The sequence below is a fragment of the Ranitomeya imitator genome, chromosome 6, assembly GCF_032444005.1.
Source record: "Ranitomeya imitator isolate aRanImi1 chromosome 6, aRanImi1.pri, whole genome shotgun sequence".
Classification (NCBI taxonomy): Eukaryota; Metazoa; Chordata; class Amphibia; order Anura; family Dendrobatidae; genus Ranitomeya; species Ranitomeya imitator.
In genome coordinates, this window is record NC_091287.1 from 340,458,630 (window position 1) to 340,476,658 (window position 18,029).

Here is an 18,029-nt window from a genome sequence, read left to right on the forward strand (position 1 = left end):
AAAAACGCATCATGTGCACAAAAATTGCAGAATGCATTCTAAATGATAGGATGCATATGTCTGCGGTTTCTAATGCGGTTTTATCGCGTTTTTATCGCGCAAAAAAACTAAAAAACCTGAACGTGTGCACATACCATAAAAGCGAAGAAATACCACTACTTAGTTGAAAAGTCAGACCTCTTGTTTCATCTGCTTTATCACTGTCCATTTTAATATTTTATTAAAATATATTCTGCCCATTTAACAAAAGTATACTTTAACATAAAATACATAGCCTAGGATATCTTAACTACTGCTGCAAATAAGACCATTGGTAATACACATGAAGCAGTCTGAGTGGAGCTGCAGTTCTCTTGGGTTTTTATGGCTGTGAAACCAGCGAGAGTTGCTAGGAGTGACTCCAAAAACTATTTTTGTAGACTGAGTGTAAATCCAGTCTTGCACATCTTATTGGTCACTGTTCTCACGGTCCATTTATAAGACAGGATCAAGGGCTTTACAAATCCTTGAACAGGGTCTGCTTTATGTGTTGATTGAATAGAGCTGCATTTTATAGGTGTGAGAATCTTATTCAGTCTACATCAACGTACACCGAGCACAATTACCTAACATACGATACATAAAAATATGCATATTTTACAATAATTATATCACTGTGTCTTTGGAATATATACTGATCTATTGCGCAGAGAAAACATGCAAAGTGGAAAGCATAGACTAGAAAGGTGTGACGAATAGAAGGGATGTAGCTCTTGACAACGCTGTATTCAAGATTCATCAGCGCTTTTACCCTATCTTCCATTTCTTAACGATAAACCCCTTTACTCTTGATCCCCCAACCCTCATTCCGCGTTGTGATCCAAATAAAGACATTCCACACCAATTTGGATAAATTGGCCACAGCAGCCGTTTATTTAACAGATACAAAACATTCAATTTTTTAACTACCAACCCAGGAGGGGTGGTCCTCGAAGCCCCAAACTAAAACCTATCATTATGAGTAAAATCCCAGCATGGCCCCAGGTCGAGTCTTGTCTCCAGCCACTATGCATCAGCTCAGAAACACCGAAAAAACTCGCCTGGCCAGCATGCCCTACCATTGAAAACGGGTCCCCTTTAATCCCTTCCGCTGGATAAATACCAGTCCACATGAATCCACCCGGGGGGAGTCCTGGACCTCTTGCGATTTTCCCCCCCCCCCCCAAAGCCGCCAGTCTCACCAACTTCGAGGACCTCCCCCCCACGCCACCAACATAAATGTTCTGACCCCCGCAAACATTTATGTCCCTCCACACCTTCAAACCTTATTCAATGCCCTCTTGCACCGCCAAACACCACATGTCCAACCCCACTGCATTCAAATTAATGCCATCATTCCTCGAAAATCCTCCTTCCCCCGATTCCAGGTCCATATGGCGCACAGCAATTGCTTAATTCCTTGCCATAAAACGAGACCCTGCCCTATTCACCTTGATCCTTGCCCTATTCACCCCTTGTACAGATCTGGCGCCATACCAAACTTTTCTCAGAATAATCTCCGACCAGACAACTATCACTCTTGGAAACAGGACCACAATCGCAACGTATCAAACTTTATATCATTAGTCAGTTCGCGGCATGAACGCTTCCCCAAATCGTTACCTCCCAGATGAATCGCCAACACATCTGGAACCTGATCCAATCTAACAAATCTATGAAACTCGGGAAGCAGCTGTTTATATACCATACCCCGCTTTCCAATCCATCTCAAGACTGCCTCTTCCCTTGACATGCCTAACTGTCTTACGTCTGGACGAACCGCTGCCCTCAATGCCGCCCAAAAGACAAACGAGTGACCCATGATCCAACCGATCAATTGTCTGTGTTCTGAAACAAAACAAAGTACAATACCAAGTAAAAAACGTCAATTGCAATATTGAAAAATACTACTTAAACTAAAGCTGGGCGAACATAAGAGCGAAACCTTACAGACTCCCAACGGCCAATCCTCTTTATTACATTCTCCCCTAAACCTCTCTTAGCTGCCTCCGTAGCTGCCCCGATTTTAAAAGAATAGCCACAATAATTTTTTGCTGGAATGCCCCCTTTTTCCAAGCATTTTTTGAATATAGCTGTAAATTGGAACCGGGACAGAAAGGACCCATCTTCATGAACCAATAGTGGGTAATCGACAGATCCCCTGTTGCTCCAGAATGCTTTCATACACCTAACCGGACACATCGGAGAACCCTGTACCTCGAATAGCAGTATTTTACAACCCTTACCCTCCACATCTGTTTTTGAGGAACAGATATATATCACCACTCTATCTTCTCCAACATCTATGTCCTGTCTCATAAGTCCACCTTTTTTACATTTGGATGGACTAACTAATTCCCCCAAACGGAAAGCTCCGAAAAATGCCAGCGAAAAATCCAACTTAAAAAGAGCTAATTCCCAGGTAGAAGAACAAATATCAGTTAAATGATTGCACAAGACTAACAAAACCTCATAAGATACCGGGTGCCTTCCATCTGCCAATTTCCAACCCTTTTTCCAGCCCCTCACAGCTTGAAGGACCAAAAAGGACTTTGTTAAATCCTCTAATCCCCTCAGCCAAAAGCTAAACCCGCCATCAAATTATTTAATTTCGGGACTGACCATCCCAATTCCCAATAATGACTGACCAACATTAGCAACTTACTTTCATCATCCACCTCGTCACCCAGCACAGTTTTCCATTCTTCCCAAATGTTCCATGCCATCCTGTAATGCACCCAAGTTACTGATGCCAATGATCTGGATAATTCTCTTACCGCCCCAAAGGAAGGTTCCATAACGCCACTGGAGATGCCAGCCCTGTTGAATCCACATAAGGTGTCAATTCCCAAAGACGGTCCCACTGCGAACAAGAAAGAGCTTCGACAATATGGTAAAGCATATTAGACCGTACCTCCGCCACAATCCACAAATTGTAAATTAAACCTATCCGAACCAATTGTTGAAGAAGTCTCAATACAGAAGAATCAGGCAATGATAACGAGTTTATTGCCCTCCAGGCCATCCCTGACCATCAAGAAAAACAAATCTTCCTGTTTTGAACTTTCTCACCCACAAAGACAATACCACGATTATGGGAAACAATTCCCATATAACTTGGTTAGCTGCCAAGCCATTTTCTTTCCAAACTTGAGGCCACCACTCCAGCATCAATTCACCAAGAAAAAATAGACAAAAACTGTGCGAGCCAACTAAACCAATCAGGAGGCCCAAATCCTCTGCCGCTATTACCGGAGCGATCTAAATAGATCTGCGGTTGTACGAATCCAAGAAAGCTGCCCATACCTACAAGTCATCATCTTTCTTAAGCCTGATGAAATGCCCGGGAGATTTGATTCCCACTGTTGCCAACGACAACTGTTGTGAATTCTGCTTTTGGGCTCCCTCCGGTGGTTGTAGATGGTAATGCAGTTGTCCCTGGGCTGCAGTCTTGGACAGGTGTATCTGCTGATTGCAATTCTGACTGGGGTATTTAGGTTTGCAGGACTCACTAGTCCTTGCCAGTTGTCAATGTTTCTTTGGAAGTGTTGGATCTCTGCCTGGCCTCTCCTGCTTAGCTGCCAATTCAGCAAAGATAAGTGTCTGTTTCTTTTTCTGTGGCACACATGCTGTGTGCTTATATTCTGTGCTATTCATTTGTTTTCTATTGTCCAGCTTAGACTGTGTCAGTGTTTTCTCAGTCTGGTTGGATTCTCTGGAGTTGCAGATATACGATCCACATCTTTAGTTAGGTGGTGGAGTTTTTGTATTTTCTGCTGTGGATATTTTTGGAAGGATTTTAATACTGACCGCTTAGTATCCTGTCCTATCCTTTCCTATTTAGCTAGAAGTGGCCTCTTTTGCTAAATCCTGTTTCCTGCCTGCGTGTGTCTTTTCCTCTACTACTCACAGTCATTATTTGTGGGGGGCTGCCTATCCTTTGGGGTTCTGCTCTGAGGCAAGATAGTATTCCTATTTCCATCTATAGGGGTATTTAGTCCTCCGGCTGTGTCGAGGTGTCTAGGTTTTGTTAGGCACACCCCACGGCTACTTCTAGTTGCGGTGATAAGATCAGGGTTTGCGGTCAGTATAGTTACCACCTACTCCAGTGAAGGTTTTCATGTTGCTCCAAGGCCACCTGATCATAACAGACAACCGCCTACAGAATGCTCTGCCCATAGGCATACTGCGACAAGCAAAATTCAATTTGCCCAACAGAGACTGAACTTCCCATAGCGTCATCTTCTTTAAACCAGCAACTCGATTAACTTCCATCTTCATGTCTAACAATTTGTCCAACGACAACCTGCATTCCATTGCAATGGAATCAATTTCAATACGATATGCAAATACAAAAAGCAAAGAGCACTCACCATCCAAATGAATTCTTAGTCTTTATTGTGGCATTAAAATAACAGCAGGGTCCCAAAGGGAGAACAGTAGTGTCAGGAGACGACGGCCGTTTCGCGCTGCTGCGCTTCTACGGGTCTGATGAACAACTGAGGGAAGGGGGCCTTCTATAGCTGAACCGCCCTGAAGTTACCACACCTCCCTCAGTGTCAGCTGTAACACCAGGAATCCTACTATTCAGGTAAAATCAAAACTAAAAACAAAGCAGAAACAACGATAAACACGAGCACCAATAGAAACAATGTTATTTCCAAAAGAAAACAAAACCCACCAAATTACAAAAAAACTGACATGTCCGTTCTCTCATTGAGACCCATAGGTCCCGTGGCATTAACGCGCAAGATCCATCTCCCCTCTTTGGAGCAGCAAGCTATTGTGATCCCCTCCTTGAAGTGGTAAATTAACTCTTTCTAAACCGGCAAACCGCAACACTGCCGCATTACCATCATGATGTGCTCGCAAATGGTTAATTAAGCGAGGAACCCCCTTGCCTGTGCTGATAGAATTAAAATGTTCTCTGAATCTCACAAAAAGAGGGCGAATGGTTTTACCGACGTAGTAAAAGCCGCATGAACAAAACAGTACATACACTACATGTGTTGTTCTACAGGATATAAAGTCATGAACCTTATGGCAAATGGGACCTATTCTGATTATTTTATCAGTTAGGTGGTACATGCAAAAATTGCAATGACCGCACCTGAAATTTCCCTGTGGAATAACTGTTTGTAACCAATTATTGCGTTCAGTGACTGCCCTATTGTGGACCAGAACATCTTTTAAATTCTTCCCTCTGTGGCAAGCAAACAAAGGACCCCTGCTAGCGAGTTCTGAAAGAGCAGGGTCTTTTTCTAAAATATGCCAACCTTAAGAAAATGCCTAATTTGATTATCTTGGCTTATGTATGGACTCCTCACACTTCCCACCCCCTAACAAATGTCCTGCTGTACTGTTCTTTAAGTATTGTGCTTTTTTCTTATTAATCTATCTGTAATCTTGCCTGAAGAAGGAGCCTCTGTGCTCTGAAAGTTTGCAAACATAATATTTTCTGGCTAGCCAATAAAGGTATCACTCCCAGAATACTTCTGTCATCATTGGGCAGAAAAGTATTCACATCGATTTTTCTGGCTTAGGCTGGTTTCACACTTGCGTTTTAAAACGCATGCTTTTGGGGAAAAAAACGCATGGTGAAAAAACGCATGTAAACGCTGCGTTTTTTTAGACGCATGCGTTTTTGCATGTGGTGTAAAAAACGTGGCGTTTTGACGCGTTTACATGCGTTTTTCCATGCGTTTGCGTTTTTTAAACGCATGCTTGAGAAATGTGTGACAGCTGCCAATCATCTAAATAAAGTTAAAAAAAACACTATAAACATAAATAGCTAGGGTTAAGGTTAGGGGTAGGGATCCTAACCCTACCCCTAACCCTATCCCTAACCCTAAAGGGATCCTAACCCTACCCCTAACCCTAACCCTAAAGGGATCCTAACCCTAAAGGGATCCTAACCCTAAAGGGATCCTAACCCTAGCCCTAAAGGGATCCTAACCCTACCCCTAACCCTAAAGGGATCCTGACCCTAACCATAACCCTAAAGTGATCCTAACCCTAACCCTATTTCCTTTAGGGTTAGGATCCCTTTAGGGGTAGGGGTAGGGTTAGGATCCCTTTAGGGTTAGGATCCATGTAGGGTTAGGATCCCGTTAGGGTTAGGGGTAGGGTTAGGATCCCTTTAGGGTTAGGATCCCTGTAGGGTTAGGGTTAGGATCCCTTTAGGGTTAGGGTTAGGATCCCTTTAGGGTTAGGGTTAGAGTTAGGATCCCTTTATCACCTTTATGGTGGGGGGTGGCATATCATTGTGTTTTCTGGTTTTTTAATATAAAAACGCATGCGTTTTTAACGCAAACAAACGCATGTGCTTAAAAACGCATGCGTTTACATAGACAGTAATGCATTTTTTGGCCGCAAAAAAAGCATGCGTTTTTTTGCGGCAAAAAAAACGCCGCTAAAATTACTAGATGTTGCAACAAAACGCATGCATACAAAAGAAGCATGCGGTGCAAAAACGCGGCAAAACGCATGCAAAAAATGCATGCATTTTTAATGTTAAGTATAGGGGGAAAAACGCATGCGTTTTTTTGCGTTTTTTACCGCAAAAAACGCATATAAAAAAACGCAAGTGTGAAACCACCCTAACACGGTACCACAATACAATTTGTTATTGTACATCAGAAACCATGTAGAATCAAATTGGAAGGCATTTTGTGTCAACACAAATTTTAAACCATCACAAATGAACCTGATGGTTTTCATATCTGTTGTAGTGAAGGAGAGAATTTCCCTTACTGCTTCCACCCCTAGACACTGTGGTATACGAGTATATAATCAATTTCAATGCCCAAAAAACTCTGCGAGGTGACTGGGCCTACAGTCTTTTCAGCCGCTAATGGTACACCAAATTTCCTGGCTACGCTTTCCATTGTACGCAACAACAATGAGCAAACATTACTTTCAGCTGGACCAATGAACAAGAAATCATCCAAATAATGGATACAAGAATTCAAGCCGGACACCTCCTTAACCGTCCACTCCAAGAATGTACTGAACGTTTCAAAATATGCACATGACAGCGAACACCCCATGGGCAAGCAATGATCGACGTAAAAACCCCCGTTCCAAAAACAACCCAATAAATGCATACTGTCCGGATGAACAGATAACAGACAGAATGCTGCCTCGATGTCTGTTTTTGCCAACAAAGCCCCACTTCCACACCGACGTACCTAATCCATGGCAGAGTCAAAAGAAGTGTATACCACCGAACAAATCTGCGGATCAATCCCATCATTCACCGACAGACCTTTTGGAAACGAAAGGTGATGAATTAGCCTAAACTTATTAGGCTCTTTCTTTGGCACTACACCCAGTGGTGATGCCCTCAAATTAGCAATTGGAGCTGATTCAAAAGGCCCTGCCATTCTGCCCAATGCAACTTCTTTATTCAATTTTTCAGTCACCACCTCTAGAAACTGCATTGCCGACTTTAGATTCTTAGTTGATAGCCCCACCTTAACGTCAACAAAAGGAATTTTAAACCCATCCCTAAAACCTTCCCTCAGTAATGTTGCTGCTGCCCTGTCGGTATATTTATTTAGAAAGCGATCCATCTCTGACCCCTTTTGCTTCCCTCCCCTAAAACATCTTGTGGCCCCATGACTACCTCCGCATGCTGAGCACTCATGTTTGAACTTACATTTACCCCCAAGTCGGCAGGAACCTTCATTGAAGGTGAAACACTGCTCTTTTTGCATTGCCACCAAGATTCCTGACTGCGCTGAACCCCCGGTGCCTCCTTGAAACAACTGATTACCTTGTCCCGGTCTACCTGGAGCAGGTATCCCCATCCACAGAGCTATATCTTTGTGTTCCCAACGAATGTTAGGCCGCACTGCCTTTCTCTGCCTGAACTGCTCATCATATCTAAGCCACCCCTGCCCCCCATAAACTCTGTGTGCTTCTCTGATTGAATCCATGTAACAAAACAGGCCCGAACAATTCTCTGGATCCTTTTCACCTATCACACTGGCCAGAATAGCGAATGCCTGTAACCAATTTGCAAAAGTTTTAGGTATCAAACGGAACCTCCACTTCTCCTCATCTTCCTTCTTTGAATCGTCCCTCCTTCCTCTATCCAAATTGAAGCGCTCCAAAGGTAGCAAAGAAAATATCTCAACATATTCCCCTTTCCAAATACTTTCCCTAATATCCTGTTTTCCCTAATATCCTGTACTGCCAAGGGCCCCTCAAAACAAACGTACACCTCGCCCTTTGCAATATCATCCAAGCGTACTGTATCTTCCTTCTCTTTTTTTTCCCCCCATCAATGGATGATCCCCCTGTACCAGTGACCCCCCCTTTCATCCACTAGGGCAGTTGAATTATTTGCTGAAACACCCATAACTACCCCAGAGTCTAAGCATGATAAACGCGACGCCGCTATACGCCCTTGAATCCCCTTCTCTTAACATTTCCCAGCCATGCAGCCGAAGGTGATACTCCTCCCCGAGAATTCCCGGAATCCCACAATCTAACCAAATCACAAAGACAATGTAGTAATAACCCCATCCCTCCATTAACCTCCCCAGATAACGTGTTCCTACCCTCAAAAGGAGTTAATGAAGGGTTAATAAGGAAAGAGTGATCAGGCTGCCTGGGTGCAGTGATCCCAGCAGCCGAAGATCCGGAATCCTGTCGCGACCTGTCGATGCTTGCATTGTGTATGTTCTCTGGGCATGGGGTCACCAAGGCATTACACAACCGGGCACGATCAACCCTTGCTTCGGTTGTCTGCGCTACGCCCCTTTGTGCTGACATTCCTGTGTTATCAGCACTTATGCCAAGGCCAGCTGACAGCTACCCGTGATGTTGTAATCCTCCTTGGATGGAATCTACACTGCTGAAACCCTCCCTCCCTGCCCTGAGGCCAGCAGAATGCTGACCGTCATAAATATAGCTCCCTAACATGTCCTGGGAATGAGCGGACCTCTCCTGCTGCTGTTCACTCAGCGTTCTCAGCAGAGGCACCTGCATCGCAGACCCCATTCCTCTCACCCTTCCTTCATCGTGTAGCAGAGCAGGTGAGGAAATGAATCGGCCACCCGCCGTTTCTACTCCGTGGACTCCTCCATCGTCCCTTCTGGTCACCGGCATCTCCGGTCGGTGGGCGGAGCCACGGTCCCTCTGATCGCTGCTCCCACTCCAAGGTAAGGCCTGCGACGCAGGCCTGCGATGCAGGCCCGCGTCGAGCCACTGCCTCCCTTGCACAACGCCGAGCGGGGCCCGTTCCAGGGTGGACACCCGCCGTACCTGCGCCTGGATCCTGCGTCCCTGGCGGTGCTGCAGAGGAGGAGGTCGACTCCTCCCCCTGTTGTAGGCCCCACCGTCTGGCTGGATTCCTCCCGGCTCTCTGCGCCCGAGCTCCTGACCTGCCTCTCGTGCCTTGAGCCGGAGGGTCCCTAGAGGGGCTCCTGATGTGGCGGCTGACCCGAGGGGTGGCCTCCGGACTAAGGTGTACCAGAGGCCTGGTTCTCCGTAACCGACGTCCGTCCTGTTAACCATGAGGGGGCACTGCCACCGCCCCTTGAAGCAAGCCCTGGATGGAGGCTTGCAGCCATCCTGTTCCCCGTGAACCCGTGGCATCCCTCAGCATTTGTAGCATGGACTCGACGTCCATCCTGACAGGTACCCAACACAGCCCTGGAGATTCTTGTCACTGTGAATGGGAACCTAAAATGGTTGCCCAGCTAAGATGGTTCCTGTTATTTAAGTTGCTAGCCATAACCCCACCTCTGAATCCTCCCCTCACCCTAAGCTAAGCCTGACCCCATTTATTAACATAAATTAACCCCTGCAGTACTTCCCTGTCACTATAACCTCAGCTTCTTCAATCCCTCTCAACCCTGTCATGTCGTCCTCCGTTTTATGGCCTGCGGCCCAGTACGGCCTCACTAAACTTCACTGTTTGCATCTACATGGTGGGTGCGTCTGAGATCTGTGTAAAACATCTATGTATATAAATGTTCCTGAATTATTTGGGACCTACAGATGTGTCCTTCGTTAACTCCTCTCTAGAGCTGACCTGTTCTGTCACATACAGTGTGATATGTTGAGCAAATGATAAAAATAGTATATGTCCTTAAATTTTTGGCAATTTTTTTTATATCACAATCTGTATTTAAAATAATTAAAATGGAAATCTTGCAATTTTTGTAACTTCCTATTGTTTCAGGAAACAACACATGTACATAGTCACAATGGTCAGACCCCCCCAACACAGTCTTTTGTATTAAAGTGTGTAATGAGCATCTGCAAAGGTCATTGTGAAGGGAGGGGCAGCAGGGTCAAGTGTGACATCACTTACTGTAATTGGTGGATTGGATCCTTTTTCTTAGCTGTGCGTAGAGGTTACTACCTTGCCTTTAATAAGGAGTCCACTGAAATTTCTTCTTGAAAAGACAGGAAGTATGAATCAAAAAGAGCCCTAGTGGACCCTATGAAAAAGACAAGATTGCTAATTTTATTTTTTAAATAGATTGTGATTTGAAAAAAAAAACAAAAACATTTTTAGTATACATGTAACATGAAAACCTCATTTAAGCAATAGGTAATTTTCTGATAACCGTTCCCTTTAAGTCATGGGTGCTCAACATTTTTGATCAAAAGGCCACATTTCCATACTGCACCAATCCCAAGGGTAGCAAAAAAATGAAAGAGGTACTTGCATGAATGCACTACTAGAACCATCATCAGTACATAAATGAAGTGTTAGAACCACTGTCAGTACATGAATGAAGCGCCAGAATCACCATCAGTACCTATATACATCACCAAGCTTAGTTCAGCAATCAATTGCAATGTCAGGTCAGCACCATATACAGTTATATCACATGAACCTATAATTCCCAGTGACTCCTTTAATTGTGGTAATGAGATACTGGGCGTTATCAGTCATCATCAGACTGCAGACCAAACAGGAACGGCAGAACTGATGAGACATAGTGCATATCACAAATAAACATTTAAACATTTACATCCAGGTACCTTTTAGACCACCTCTCTGATTTCCATCTTTTATTCTCCATTTTGTCCAGACAGTATGTTAAGAATTCAAGCCCACATCTCGTCTCTGCAGACTTCTCTTCTCAGTCTTCAGTAGCACTTCCTGACATGATGCCCTTGAAAATAAAAGTATCATTATATTGCCCCATAAATAAAAATATCTTTCATGCTTCGCCTCTGGATAAATAATTTCCTGTGCTTCGTGTACAAAATATCCACACACTGCCTTTCTTCAAAGCATCTCCCACACACTGCCCCTCTCTATAATATCCCCCCTCACATTGCCCCTTTTCATAATATCCCCACACACTGCCCCTGCCAATTGTCTCTTAATGTCCTCCATTGCCCCATAACGTGCCTCCGTAGTAACCCCAGCCATCTCATCTAAAATGAAAACACATTTCCACATTTCATCATTCAGCTCCTCTGAGGAGCTCTTAACAGTTCCCGCCACATAGGCACCACTTCTGTGGCCCGGGCAGAATTGTGATGAGGTCACGGCATGTTGACATCATCACACCGCTGTATGTTGGGGCCTGGGCTGGCAGACGCTCTGCTCTGCCCTAGTCCTGGCGCCACAGTGTTGAAATGTATTTGCATCTGATACATGTATTAATAAAAACATTCCAAAGAAATCTGAAGAACAGATAATAGCTAGAGAATAGAAAAGCATTGCATGATAATAAACACCTCTAAACATTTACTGATTGTATGGGATCATCATTCATCTATAGCAGGGGTGGGCAATTACTTTTCCCAAGGGGCCACATCTGAGACCATGACTGTTGTGGGGGGCCTAACTAATAGCTTGAAATTATTTCTACTCCATATTCATTTATTAATAATAATTGTATCACTTAATATTGAGCATAATTAAGTATGCTGGCACCCCCCTATATATCTTTGAACCTCCCCCCCCCCCCCACAGCCCCTTATATATAGCATGAGCCTCACACAGCCTACTACATATGTGGCTTGAGCCCCACACAGCCTCCCCATATATGGCATGAACCCCACACAGCCTCCCCATATATGGCATGACCCCCACACAGCCTCCCTATATACGGCATGAGCCCCACATAGCCTCCCTATATACGGCATGAGCCCCACACAGCCTCTCTATATACGGCATGAGCCCCACACAGCCTCTCTATATACGGCATGAGCCCCACACAGCCTCTCTATATACGGCATGAACCCCACACAGCCTCTCTATATACGGCATGAGCCCCACACAGCCTCCCTATATACAGCATGATCCCCACACAGCCTCCCCGTATATGGCTTGAGCCCCACACAGCCTCCCCATGTACAGCATGAGCTCCACACAATCTCCCCATGTACAGCATGAGCCCCACACAGCCTTCCCATGTACAGCATGAGCCCCACACAGCATCCCCATGTACAGCATGAGCCCCACACAGCCTCCCCATGTACAGCGTGAGCCCCACACAGCCTCCCCATGTACAGCGTGAGCCCCACACAGCCTCCCCATGTACAGTGTGAGCCCCACACAGCCTTCCCATTTACAGCGTGAGCCCCACACAGCCTCCCCATATACTGCAAGAGGCCCCACACAGCCTCCTCTTATACTGCAAGAGGCCCCACACAGCCTTCTTATATACAACATGAGCCTCAGTCTCTCCACATACTGAATGAGGCCCCACACAGCCTCCCCATATACTGATTGAGCCACACACAGCCTCCTCATATATTGCATGACAGTATACAGCCTTCCCATAGCCTCCCCATGTGCAGCATGTCACCCCCATAGCCTCCCCATGTGCAGCATGTCACCCCCATAGCCTCCCCATGTGCAGCATGTCACCCCCATAGCCTCCCCATGTGCAGCATGACACCCCATAGCCTCCCCATGTTCACCCCATAGAATTCCCATGTTCACTCCCATAGAATCCCCATGTTCACTCCCATAGAATCCTCATGTTCACCCCATAGAATCCCCATGTTCACCCCCATAGAATTCTCATGTTCACCCCCATAGAATTCTCATGTTCACCCCCATAGAATCCCCATGTTCACCCCCATAGAATCCCCATGTTCACCCCCATAGAATCCCCATGTTCACCCCCATAGAATCCCCATGTTCACCCCCATAAAATCCCCATGTTCATACACATGAAAAAAAAGAACAAAACGAAAACACCACATACTCGCCTCGGTCCCATTCCCAGGCGCCCTGCTTCTGTTGCTTTCTCCGATGCACTGACTCTCCGGCGGTACACAGCTGACACGACAAAATGACGTCATTGCGTCAGCTGTTTCACACAGTGATTTTTGGAGGAAGTGTCTGGAGGCCCCTCCTCCACCAATACTGACTGCGGGAGACAGCGAACGGGCGGGCGCGGTGCGGCCCGCGGACCTCAGGTTTTCAGCCCCACGTCTGTCACTGGCGGCACTTTGCCCAGGTCTGATCTATAGGGTGTTTGGTTTTATTACATGACCCCATTAGTATAGAACAGTATTCACATTTACAGTACTTGTGAATATGCCACCCATGGGAATACCCATTCTTCAGGAAGGTGCTGTGGATTCTGGTTTTGAAAAAGTATAGCCTTGCAAGTCCTAGGGGTATGGTAGCCTTTGGTTTTTTCCACATAATTATTACTAACATCTAAGAATATATGTCGCACTTTTGTGAATTCTTAACGATCATCCTCAGGCTACACTTTTCAGTGATTGCCTGTATCAGAGATTCTAGCTATTTATCATTACAATTATCGCGACATGTATTACTTAGTTGATTTACATGTTACAACAGAGTTGTAGGAATCCTTAATTTTTATCTTCCATATTTTTTTTTGCTTTATTCCTATTTTTCCCATTGTTTGGCTTTATTACCATTTCTTTTCCTATTTTGTTTTGTTTTATAGTTTTTCACATTTTTTTCTTCCTGTGGACATGCATGGGTCAGTTATTCTTAATTATCTTATTATGTAAAATGCAGCCCAACAGCCTTGTGCATATGGCCATGCTTTGGCTGCTTACAACCTCCCGACAGTGCAGAGGTGCATTCACACCTATAGAAGGCTATAGGCCCATACTATATATTTTCAGTCTTACTCATCTGGAATCTGATTGGCACAAGATGGTGGCATTCTACGTTAGATCGCAGGACCATTGCCTCTAGGAAAAAGGTATCCAAAATACATCAACAAAAATTCATTATAGAAGACGTTAATCTTTGCTTCAGCAGTATATATGTAATACATAAATAGTGTTTATCGTGTTTAAGGTAATCTTTCAACCTACATTTATTTTGACACCTACAATATTAAATGTCTATACAATGATATTCACGTAAATGTATTATCAAGAGGACCTGACTTTTTATATGTTCGTTTTTAGAAAATAATCGTATTCTGCATAACGTACCAGTTCTAGAGAATCTTTTCTTACAAGTCTGGGATGTGACGTTTCTCGGTTGTTCCGCCTTAAAATTTATGAAAAAATTGACAACTGGGTGTTACTAGTTGGGGTTTTGTACCTACACACTTGCTCAAAGCAGAAAATTCACGATATGTGGGCTACACTGCTAGACTCCTTCAATGGTTAATCAAATGTTTTTATTAACTATGCGTTTCAGCACCGCAGCTGCGACTTTTTCAAGTGAAAGAAGCAAATATCACTCTGACACTTTCTAATCCCTGATGACTGAGTAGGGCCCACCCCTTCTACAAGAGGAATTGTAACATGTATGCCAATCAAGTACTTGTGGTCACCCATTGTCCTTTCGCCTGTCACTGAGAATATGATTTTTCTGCTGCTGCGTGAGCAGATGAGAATGAAGTATATTACTGTCTTTCCCCTTTTTTACGTCTAACTGAATGTCTTGCTGTTTTAGTTTTTTTTATTATTTCTTCTCTCTGCCTTTTAGAAATTTAGCTTTTCTCTCTTCTTTATTCACATCCCGTCTCTTTCTTTTTGCTGCTTGGAGACTCTCTGCTGTAGAAGTGTAAGTACTTTCCTTTTTTTGTGGCTTTCTCTGTGTCTTTTACTTTCATGCTTCATTTATCTCTCTGCTGAGAGTCTGGCTCCTAGGTGATAGCAAGCACGTCTTCCTGTGGTTACTGACCTAATAATACTACATGGCTAGTGAATAATTCGCTTAACAGCCATAAATATCAAATCTGCACACTGGAGATTATTTGAAACCTGGAGGTGGAGGCACAGCACAAATGTTTGCCTTTCTTTACGCATTGTTACTGTGCTTTCTTTATGGGTGTAAGTTTATATGTGTGTTGCATGATATTGATTGTAGTGGTCAAAATATTTTTATATGGTAGGAAGAAAGTCTAGTTACGAATAGTTGCAGTTTTACGTTTAAGTGTGATTTCACATGCAGTGGCTTTATATTTTCTTTTACTTTTTTATTTCAAAAGAAAGACATCTCTACAGTTTTAATTTATGTTTTAAGGCAAAGACCGAATTGGATCCGGCATGAGGTAGAAGCATCTAATCTGTATTTCCCTTTCCTTTTGAATCCACTTCTGTGTTTGGCTAACTAAAACAAACTGCAGTTTTTTTTCCCAAAAACACAGTGTGAATCCACCTTCAGGGTAGTAGTTTATTTTTCAGGTTACCATTTAGTTTTAAAGGAATTCTGATTATGTAATATTACTAGAATCTCTGCTTTTATTTTATAGGACCTGCTCCATTTGCCATGTGAGTAATTTCTAGCCGCTGGATGCCTCTTTTCTGTTGGCATCCTCAGATCTTCTTTTCATTAGTCGGCTTATTGCGTTGTCACATGTGCGTCACGCCACAACGATGATATCGTGCCAGCCTGGCTAATCCAAAGAAGAGCCACAGTTGCCGTCTGGTAAGAGGCAGTTCACAGGGCCCCTGTCCAGTGGCCACAGATTATTGATATGGCCAGTGCACCAGGTCTTGCGAATCAATTTGTACCAGCTCCAAAAATTGCTAATTTACATATTTTTACATTTTTTTCTTTTTTTTTCCCACAGTGGTTCTTAAATGTTCCAAACTATCTGTACAGCTATTTAATGTCTAATGTTAATAGGTGTTAAGGATATTGGGATTTTTCTGGCTAACACTGTACCACAATATAATTTGTTATTGTGCATCAAAGATATTGAGGAAAACAATGTACAGGCCTATACAGTAGCCATAACTGTTAGTGCTTATGGTAGGTACAGTTCAACTAAAAAAAAAATCACATTATATGATTTTTACATAATTAATTAGCTTTTTATTGCATGAAATAAGTATTTGATACAGTACAAAAACATAACTTAATATTTTTGGTACAGAAACCTTTGTTTGCAATTGCATAGGTCAAACGTTTCCTGTAGTTCTTGACCAAGTTTGCACACACTGCAGCAGGAATTTTGGCCCACTCCTCCATATAGATCTTCTCCTGATCTTTCAGGTTTCGGGCTGTCGATGGCCAACATTGAGTTTCATCTCCCTTCAAAGATTTTGTATTGGGTTTAGGTCTGGAGACTGGCTAGGCCACTCCAGGACCTCAAAATGCTTCTTATAGATCCACTCCTGTATGTTTTGTGTCATTGTCATGCTGGAAGACCCAGCCACGACGTGTTTTCAATGCTCTTACTGAGGGAAGGAGGTATTTAGCCAAAATCTCTCGATGCATGACCCCAACCATGGGCCCTTCAATATGGTACAGTTGTCCTGTGTCCTTGGTAGAAAAGCACAAAGTATGAAGTTTCCTCCATCATGCTTCACTGTTGGGACTGTGTTCTTGGGGTTGTAATCCTCCTTCTTCCAAACATGGCGATTGAAGATGATGCCAAAAAGTTCTATTTTTGTCTCATCTGACCACATGGCCTTTTCCCATGCCTCCTCTGAATAATCCAAATGGTCATTGGTGAACTTAAAATGGGTCTGGACATGTGCTGGCATGAGCAGGTGGACCTTGCATGTCCTACAGGATTTTAATACATGACAGAGTAGTGTGTTACAAACAGTAATGTTTGAAACTGGTCTCAACACTCTTTAAATCATTGATCAGGGCCTCCCATGTAGTTCTGGGCTGATTCCTGGCCTTTTTCAGAATCATCCTTACTCTACAAGGCAATATCTTGCATGGAACCCCAGAGCAAAGAAGATTGACATTTATCTTGTGTTTCTTCCATTTTCTAATAATTGTGCCAATGTTTGTTGCCTTCTCACCAAGCTGCTTGCTTATTGTCCTGTAGCCCATCCCAACCATGTGTAGGTCTACAATTTTGGCCCTGGTGTCCTTAGACAGCTCTTTGGTCTTGGCCATGGTGGAGAGGTTGGAGTGTGATTGAGTGTGTGGACAAGGTGTCTTTTATACAGGTAACGAGTTCAAGCAGGTGTAATTAATACAAGTAATGAGTGCAGAGTAGGAGTGTTTATTAAAGAAAAGCTTACAGGTCTGTGAAAGCCCAAATTCTTGCTGGTTGCTAGGTGATCAAATACTTATTTTATGCAATAAAATGCAAATTAATTATTTAAAAATCATACAATGTGATTTTCTGGGTTTTATTTTTGATTCTGTCTCTCACAGTTGAAGTGTACATACAATAAAAATTACAGACTGCTCCATTCTTTGTAGATGGGAAATCTTGCAACATCGGCAGTGTATCAATTACTCACATTCCCCACTGCATAATTTCCTACATTGTGAACATCTGTAAAATTACATAGACCAGATGTTTCTAAAGTAGTTCATAATATTTTATAGAGTTTATAGTTTGTTTAAATGTTTTGTGCTTGGTTGACCACTTTCGGATAGTGTAATGTTAGAATTGAAATAGAAATGTCTAGTACATATAGTATATGATGGGATCAAGCTTGGATTTTAAAGTGTTATTTCCATCTCAGCCTTTTATGGATGAAAAGAAGTAAACCATCCTGGCTCCACCAAGATGGAGATGGAGCTACAGGAATAGCTGAGAACAGCCGAGCTACATGGTTTCCGTAACACATGTAGATATGAAAAGGAGTTACAGAAGTAG

General features: G+C 43.5%; 1 protein-coding gene across 2 annotated transcripts in view; it reads left to right on the top strand.

Annotated features, from left to right (window-relative positions):
* CARMIL1 (capping protein regulator and myosin 1 linker 1) overlaps nucleotides 1-18,029 on the top strand; it is a 376,826-nt gene that overhangs the window by 312,583 nt on the left and 46,214 nt on the right. The window contains exon 30 of one of the 2 annotated variants that reach the window (XM_069730895.1): nucleotides 14,999-15,016. The exons of the other annotated variant lie outside the window; for it this stretch is intronic. Within the exon in view, the coding sequence (XP_069586996.1) occupies nucleotides 14,999-15,016 (18 nt within the window). The remainder of the gene's footprint in view (nucleotides 1-14,998; nucleotides 15,017-18,029) is intronic. 2 annotated transcript variants of the gene reach the window in all.